Source organism: Fukomys damarensis, unplaced genomic scaffold (genome assembly GCF_012274545.1).
Source record: "Fukomys damarensis isolate Sample0158 unplaced genomic scaffold, DMR_v1.0_HiC HiC_scaffold_20, whole genome shotgun sequence".
NCBI lineage: Eukaryota > Metazoa > Chordata > Mammalia > Rodentia > Bathyergidae > Fukomys > Fukomys damarensis.
The window spans coordinates 8,867,813-8,875,767 of record NW_022900932.1 but is presented as its reverse complement, the minus strand read 5'-3'; the positions used below and the strand labels follow the sequence as shown (position 1 = coordinate 8,875,767).

At 54.6% G+C, this 7,955-nt stretch overlaps 2 protein-coding genes across 5 annotated transcripts in view; one reads left to right on the top strand and one right to left on the bottom strand.

Annotated features, from left to right (window-relative positions):
* The window catches only part of Mea1 (male-enhanced antigen 1), a 1,686-nt gene extending 335 nt beyond the window's left edge, over positions 1-1,351 (top strand). For 2 of the 4 annotated variants that reach the window (XM_010617639.3, XM_010617637.1), the window contains exons 2-4: positions 337-617; positions 698-800; positions 1,082-1,351. In XM_010617639.3, coding sequence (XP_010615941.1) covers positions 348-617; positions 698-800; positions 1,082-1,233 — 525 coding nt within the window. In that variant the 5' untranslated portion in view covers positions 337-347 and the 3' untranslated portion in view covers positions 1,234-1,351. Of the gene's footprint in view, positions 1-6; positions 24-285; positions 291-336; positions 618-697; positions 801-1,081 lie in introns of those variants that run through there. The other 2 variants (XM_010617638.3, XM_010617640.1) reach the window with 2 other exon arrangements.
* Positions 1,352-1,395: 44 nt separating this feature from the next.
* The window catches only part of Ppp2r5d (protein phosphatase 2 regulatory subunit B'delta), a 20,484-nt gene continuing 13,924 nt past the window's right edge, over positions 1,396-7,955 (bottom strand). Inside the window, exons 4-17 of the mRNA XM_010617806.1 lie at positions 6,476-6,692; positions 6,101-6,300; positions 5,913-6,023; positions 5,739-5,831; positions 5,276-5,406; positions 5,097-5,156; positions 4,884-4,992; positions 4,670-4,723; positions 4,091-4,261; positions 3,861-3,988; positions 3,154-3,255; positions 2,989-3,061; positions 2,736-2,852; positions 1,396-2,578 (exon numbers count right to left, since the gene is read on the bottom strand). Coding sequence (XP_010616108.1) covers positions 2,441-2,578; positions 2,736-2,852; positions 2,989-3,061; positions 3,154-3,255; positions 3,861-3,988; positions 4,091-4,261; positions 4,670-4,723; positions 4,884-4,992; positions 5,097-5,156; positions 5,276-5,406; positions 5,739-5,831; positions 5,913-6,023; positions 6,101-6,300; positions 6,476-6,692 — 1,704 coding nt within the window. The 3' untranslated portion in view covers positions 1,396-2,440. The remainder of the gene's footprint in view (positions 2,579-2,735; positions 2,853-2,988; positions 3,062-3,153; positions 3,256-3,860; positions 3,989-4,090; positions 4,262-4,669; positions 4,724-4,883; positions 4,993-5,096; positions 5,157-5,275; positions 5,407-5,738; positions 5,832-5,912; positions 6,024-6,100; positions 6,301-6,475; positions 6,693-7,955) is intronic.

The following is a 7,955-nucleotide window of genomic DNA, read 5'->3' as shown; positions in this document are numbered from 1 at the left end:
GAGCCGGAGGAGCGGTGATAGGGGTGGGCATGCCTTGGCTGGGGGAGCCTGTGACCCGGCGTTCTCGAGACCGGAGGGGCGTGGCGGGGCACAGGGGCTTTGGAAGTGGGGTGTCGCAGAGTGGGTGCCGAGGCTTTGGATTGGGCTGTGAATTTAGGAATTGGGGGAGCGAGGCGGGTGGGGCTAAGTTCTGTGTAGGAGCCCCCGACTGGGGGTGGGACCAGAGACTGAAGGGAAGGAGCAAAGATGATGCGTGGACCGCAAGGGGAGCTGGTCTCGCGGACCAGAGGGTGAAGGTGGGCAGGTTTCACTCGGTCCCTATCCCTGATCTTACAGCCCCAGCCCGCATGGCAGCAGCAGTTCTAACGGGAGACACCATGGGCCCCGAGCGTATCTTCCCCAACCAAAGCGAGGACCTGGGGCCACACCAGGGCCCCACAGAAGGCACCGGGGATTGGAGCAGTGAGGATCCCGAGGAGGAGCAGGAGGATACAGGGGCAGGCCCAGTTGGCTACTCCTACCAGCCGCTGAACCAAGATCCTGAACCCGAGGAGGTGGAGCTGGCACCCGTTGGGGATGGAGAAGATGTAGTGGCTGACATCCAGGATCGGATCCAGGTATGGTGGAGGGGAAATTACTCCTGAGCAGGTGACTCCACAAAAGGCTGGACCCGAGCTGCCTTCTCTTGGTTCTGCAGGCCCTGGGGCTTCATTTGCCAGAGCCACCATTAGAGAGTGAGGATGAAAATGAGGAGGGAGCCACAGCACTGAGCAGCCACAGTTCCATCCCCATGGACCCAGGTATGAAGTATCTGCTTTCATTCAGGAATCAGAAAGTGCACTCACCTGAGCCAGTGGCAAGAAGTTTCAGAGAAACATTTAATCCTAGAAAAGTACTTAGTAAAGGTTTTGCAGACCTCAGAATCCAGAATTGCTATTCTGTGACTTAAGGGTGAGCCAGACTTGCCTACAGATTATCAAGGTGGATTTGGTGACATCAGTCCAGGACTTTGTGTTCAAGGAATGACAAGGCCTGGCGGCATTGTTGCCACTGCCTAATGAGCCTATGGCTGTGATTTCAGAGCACGTGGAGCTGGTGAAAAGGACAATGGCTGGAGTAAGCCTGCCTGCACCAGGGGTTCCTGCGTGGGCTCGGGAGATATCAGATGCCCAGTGGGAAGACGTGGTACAAAAAGCCCTCCAAGCCCGGCAGGCACCTCTGGCCTGGAAGTGATCACACTGAGAGCTGCCTTACCTCCCGACATTCCAGACCAGAACCAGCACAGGACTGAACACATCTCTGGTTGTAATGTCCATCTCCCTCCTTCCCCGCTGTCTTCCTTTCACATCAAGGCAAATCAGACTTCTGCTCAGAGACCCACTTTATTCAGTTCTGTACATATGGGGACATTGGCCCAAGCCCAACCCATCGCATGTATCATTCTGGAGAATAAAGCACCCTATGTACACAGCCAAAAGCCTCACTGCCTGTACCCTTGGGACCTGGGTCCAGCCCTCCTCAGCCCCTTTCCCCTCTTAAAAGTGTCTAAGGGGACACATGAGGGGCTGCCTAGCGTCAGCATAAACAAGGAAATAAATAGGTGTCGGGAGCCATGCTTGGGGCACTGCTCCCTGCTTCCTTCTTTCTAGCTTTGGGAACCAACAGCACAGGAAAGCAGTCAGCCACAGGGTGGTCCCATCCATGTTTGATTCCCAGGGCCACTGCTCACTGTGGAGGGGCAGAGGGGAGGGGGTCTGATCATCCCCTCCCCTCTGCCCTAGCCATGGGCCAGCTAGGCCCTGTATTGTCCATAGCCTATACTTTTCTCCTTTTGACCTCTGCTGTGTCAGGCAGAGGGGGTGGGTGTGTGGGGGTGTGTGGGTGTGTGTGTGTGTGTGTGTGTGTGTGTGTGTGTGTTAATTGAGCCCCATCAGCCTGCACACTGCCGGGGCTGGGGGTCTATTTGTGCTGCTGAGGGTCAGCACCCTCCAGCTCCTTACTCCAGGGGACAATGGAGCTTGCCTAACTTTGGTGAGAATAATCTCCTGCTGCTCCCTACATGCCTCTGCAGGGGAGAGAGAGGCAGAGTAACACGTAGAGTTCAGAGGAGGATGAGGGGAGAGGAGCATGTGTATTCCTGTTTCTCAGAGCAGCCTCAGGGAGCTGTGGGGTCAGGAGCAGGAGGGGCACAGGCATCCCCAGGTTGTCCGAGCACTGAGCACTGGTGCTCAGCCTGTCTGTAGTAGCCACACAGAGGCATGAGCACATTTTGGGAAGAAGCAGGCCCACTCTGGGTATCCCTGCTTCAAGTGCCCGCATCCCCTAGGGTAACTAGAGGTGCTGCCTTGCCCCGAGTCAGCTGGAGGGAGCACAGGGTGGAGGGCCAGGGTGGTGTCCAGGGTTGTTGAGTGGGCTGTGGCCCTGTGGGAGGTGAAAAGTGTCAGAGAGCCTCCTGGCTGGCAGTCAGGAATTCTTCTGCACGCTTGTGTGCCTCTAGTGCCTTGATGGTGTACACATCCTGGGGCAGCTCGGACTTCCTTCGGAGCAGCACTTTCTCCTTCTTGATGTCCTTTAGCATCTGTGTGTGGAGAGCAGGAAAATGATTAGTAACTAATTTCCAAGGAGGTCCCTGGTGGTGTTCTTCTATTTCTTGGCTCTGCTGCTCTTACCTCCTTTTCCTTCCAGATCTACTATTTCTGCTCCACACTCCAACCCTCACCCCAGGGCCCTCCCACCTGCACAGCCTCTGTCTCCACCGTCCTCTTCAGAAGCTGGATGTCTTCTGCCGTGGGGGTCTCTGTCTCCATGGAGTACACAGGAGGCAGTGGTGGAGGCGCTCGGAACATGGGATACTGAGGGACAGGAGGTGTGAGCAGGTGGTGAGACCCACTTCCGAGGGGTGTGGCCTGGCTGCCTCAAAACCCTTCCTCTAAAAAGTCCTCCCCCGGCTGTAGATGCATTCTGAGTTCAGTGGCAGAAAAATCTTACCTGGGGATTGAGCCGAGCCAGCTCCTCGATCTTCTGCCACATCTCTTCTCTTTCCTTCATTCGGAACCGGCCCCTGTGGAAGCACAAGTAGGATTGGAGCCGGGCTTGGGGAGAGGAAAAGGAGCCAGAGATAGAAGGTGAAAGCCTAGGGAGAAAGATACTCACTTCTGTTTCTCTGCCTTGTACTGTTGTGTGCAGTCATCAAACAGCTTCTGATTCATTTCCATGAACAGCTTCAGGGCGTTGTAGATGAGGCCGTGGATTGTTCTGCCACCCAGAAGAAAGGTGGTGTACAGGAGGTCAGAGCTTGCCCTTAGCACTAGGACCCCAATCTACTTATTTCTGAGGTGTTTCTGCTCAAAGCTTTCTCAATTACTGTTCCTGCTTCACAAAGCTTCATGCGGTATAAGCAGACACGTCAGCCAAATCGTGAGCCTTCCTGGTATTTCATGGTCTCTGCGAACATCGGTCTTTCTTTCCACACCCTGTGCTCCAAATCCTACACTCTTCCCACTGCTCCCCACTCTTAACACATGCTGATGGACTCCTGTCAGTAGATTTCGTCTACACCACGGTATGCGTGCTCTTAGCAGGAAAGCCTTGCTACAGCGTTGAGACTCTTCACGCATGCATGCTCTGTAAGCAGAGCACATCAGCTATCCTCAGCACAGAATTGTCACCAGAGCTGTGAGATGACCAAGCAGCAGTGGATACTGCCACTGCTCTGCTGTTTGGTGTCACAGGCCCCTCACACGGCATCCCTCTCTCTCTGCACTTAGTCCCTCCGGTGAGGCTCCTGGTCTTCAGTTCTTCCCACATCCTCAAAGCTTCCAAAACCAGACCCCAGCGCCCAGCCCCATCCAGGGCCATACTTGTTCCAGTGGCTCTTGGAGTTCCTATAGAGTGCAGGGAACATGATGGGGAGAACGCGGGCAGCATTGTCACTTATCAGGCTCATGATGTACTCATTGTTCCAGTAATAGAGGGCGCGCTCTGCCACCTGGTGGAGAGAGGTGGGACTCTGGGGCGTTGTGTGCCTCGTTCAGGACCTGCCTGGGTTTCTGGGAGGCAGGAGCCAGGCTGAGCCTGGCCTGTGTCTCACCTGGAAATGCGGGCTGGAGACACACTTGGCAAGCTGGCGGAAGAGCGGCTCCATCACCTTGCTGAACTCCGAGGGCTCGATGACATCCAGGATCTCCTCCAGCTCATTCAGGAACATCACCTCCTTGGGACTATGGGTCTTGGGCCAAAACTTGAGAAGTCCTACAATCACCTGTGAGAAGGGAATGTAAGGAAAAGCTCTGAACATTACCTGGTTCTCTGGGAGCCTTCCTGCCACACTCCACTTTGGTGGGCAGAGTTTGGGTGTCCTCCACTAACCACCTGTGCTCTGGCATGGATATGCTTCCTGGGTAAATATAGGGTTTTACTTCTCCATGAGAGAGGAAACCATGTCACCTATCACGCTACCCTCCACTGCCAACACCCCTTGGTAGTATTGGACCACATGCCTATACCCAGCACTAAGGAGGCTGAGGCAGGAGGATCACCTCTTATAACCTAGACTACACAGGGAGTTCAAAGCCTGCCTGGACTACACAGAGACTCTGGCTCAAACAAAAAAAGGTGCAGATTGGCAAGTGCTATAGAGATGGATCCTGGGGCCCCACAGGGGAATTACCGGCTCAGTCAGACTGCTCTCCTTCTCCAAGAACTGGACCACACAGTATGCCAACTGCAGAAGGTGGAGACAGGAAGGAGGTGAGGATTTCAGAGATCAGTGGCAGAGACAAGAGTCCAGGATGGATGGGGTGGGATATATTTCTCCACCCGTTCACTGTCATCCCTGTGCTGCACCCCCGCCACCAGTGGGGAGTGCTCAGAAGGCAGCTCACCTGAGGGTGGTACACACTCAGCGACTTAACCTTGTGAAGGGGGAGCAGGACACGGATGAGGAACATCTTGTGCTCCTCCTTGAGGGGGAGGGCAAAGCCATTGATGATACTAGGAGTTAAGGGAGGGTTTCAGGATCAGAAGGTCGGGTCCAGGCTCCATGTGCAGAGTCTCCTGATCCTTCTCAGGCATCCTGGCCCCATCCCACCTCTTACCTGCCAAGGATCTCCAGTAGCTCAGCTATCCCATTGTGGTGCTCTGTCTCGTAGATGAACCTGTGCAGAAGAGGGTTCCCCTGACACCTTGCTGATGGACCTCTTACCTGCAGTCCCCTTACCTTGCCCAGTACAACAAGGGGGCTGGCTGTGCTCCTCGGACTGGCTTCTAGCCTCACCTATAGAAGATGTGGTTGATCTGACGGCGGATGTAAGCCCGGAGCCCCAAGAATTTGCCATAGATGCGGTGCAGAATGGTCTTGAGAAAGTCCCGCTCTCGAGGGTCTTCACTGTCGAACAGGTCCAGGAGCTGGGAGCAGGAGGAGGAAAGGCCGAGAATGAGGCAGCAGCCAGGGAGGCTGGGCTGGGGTGATAACCACATTCTAGCTGGAGGTCTTGAATGTCTCGGGCACAGGCCGTGTCTATGGAAGACAGGATTCTATTCCGCTGCGCTTCCCAAAGTGGTGTCAGGGCAGGGGTGTTCGTGTGTTTACCCCCATTATGCTGGAAGCTTCTTGAGGGCCCAAGGCTTTACTGCTCACCTACGGTGCTCGGGAGCAGACATGGTATACTGAGCAGAAGGCAAAGAGCAACCTGGATACAGGTGGGGGTGTGTGGAAAAGGGGGACCCCAGGGACTCACAGCAAGGACGAACTTCTGGTCGATGTACTTCTTGGCTATATTTGGCTGAAAATCAGGAGACTCGAGGAAACGTAAGAAAAACTCATACACGAGCTGGGGAGGAAAAAGAGCATGCACTGAGGTGTTCTGCAAGGACCCTGTGCCAGCCTGAGTGCCCGGTCCCTTCCCTCATACCTGGAGGTGTGGCCAGGCGGCTTCTAGTGTGGGCTCGTCCTCCTCGGGGTCAAACTCGGCCCCCGTAGGATTTGACGAAGGTGGCAGCGTTCGGAAGAGGTTCACTGAAAACTGAGGTGTGGCCAGGTCACAGCATGGCCTGGGTTCCTCCAGGGCCCCGCCCTGCCCCGTGCCCTCCCCGTGCCCACCATGGTGACGGCCTCTGGGTAGATAGCCTCCGTGACGACATCGCGACTGTGGGTGATGTACTCCACCATCTCGTTCAGTCCTGCCCGCTTCACCTCCTTGAATTTGAGGTCACTGAGTGGGTCCGACACAAAGTCGAAGAGAACGCAGCACTGGCGCAGCTTCTGGATAAACAGCTCCTCCCGCTCCTGGGTGGGCGAATCTGCAGGGCCCCTATCATCAATGCCTCTCCTCCTCTCCCCTTTATGCCAGGCCCTGCTTGTCCCACAGGGGCCTTGCTCGCCCACCCTGATGCCACTCTGCTTCCGGTACCCCTGCTCTGCCACCGCCTAGCGCCCCACACCTGGTCCAGCAGCCACCTGGCTGGCTTCAAGTACCTTTCAGGGCAGGGAGCTTCTGCAGCTCCCTGTTCTTGCTGAGGTTGAAGCGGGAGGAGCTCTGCCGTCGCTCCTTCTTGACGATCTGGGGTCCCCCTGAGTATTTGATTTTGCTGAGCTGTGTGGGGGGTGGTGTGCTGTTGCTGGGACGCTTGTTGGACAGCGGCGGCTGAGGCTGAGGCTGGGGCTGGGGCTGGGGCTGTGGCTGTGCCTGGGCCTGGTCAAACAAGTAATCTGTTGGTGTCTGCTCCACAAAAAAGGCCTCAGCCCTGGGCTACTCCACCCCCAGTTTAGGCCTGTACAGTCCTAGGCAGTCAGTGGCCATCCCCTGCTCCAGAGGAGGTAGGCCAGGCACACAGGCAGTGGTGGCTTGTGGCCCTAGAAAGGAGAACCAAGAAATCATGTCTCCTGAAGGGACACCCACTGGCTGTGCACCAAGACCCTTCAAAGTGTTCGTTCCTGCTGGGTACAGTGCACATGCCTGGGGTCCCAACTACCCAGGAGGCTGAAGCCGGAGGATGACTTGAGCTCAGGAGTTTAAGCCAGGCTGGGCACCACAGTGAGACCCTGTCTTAAAAAAATGTTCACTCCAATTTGTGAACAGGCAAAATAACTGTTGGATTGATGGTGACAGACACCAGAAAATGGTTATCTTGCTGGAGTGGTAGCTGAGAAGAGATCTAAGGAATGATCTGGGTAATGGAACCACTGAACCTCTCGACTGGAGATAGGCGTACACAGTGGTACACACTGCGCAGCACAGCTAAAAACCATTGGATGTGACGTCCTAAAAGGACTGGGGATTTAGCTTAGTGGTTCTGGCACCTGCCTTGCAAGTACAAGGGTCTGAGTACGATCCCTGGTTCCAAAAAAAAAAAAGTAAAAGAAGCCAGGCATGGTGGTGCACACTTGGGTTTTTTTTGCAGCTCAGTTACTTGCGCTTCACACTTGTAATCCCAGCCCTCATCTCAGCACTCAGGAGGCTAAGGCAGGAGGATCGACATGAGTTTAAGGCTAGCCTGGGCTACACAGTGAGTTCAAGGTCAGCCTGAGACCTTGTCTTAAAAACCAACAAATAAAGGTAAAAGGAACAAGTACAATCTTATGCTCTAGACTCTTAGCTTAATAAAATTCCTATGTTAAAAAAAAAAAAAGCTCAGACGGGAGATGCAGCTCAGTGATAGAGCACTTGCCTAGCACATGAAAGGCCCTGGATTAGATCCCCAGCATTCAAAAAAATGAAATAATAATAAAAGTTTTATCTGCACCCAGTGGGCACACTTGTAATCTTAGGTATTTGGGAGGCTGAGGCAGGAGGGTAGCAAGTTTAAGACCAGCCTAGGGAACTCAGCCTGACCTTGTCTCAAAGTAAACAGAAAAGGGCTGGGGATATAGCTCCAGTTGGGCCCCCAGTAGCACAAAAACAAAACAAAGAAGTGCTCTGTCTGTACATAGTCTTTTTTTTGGCCGGGGGGGGGGG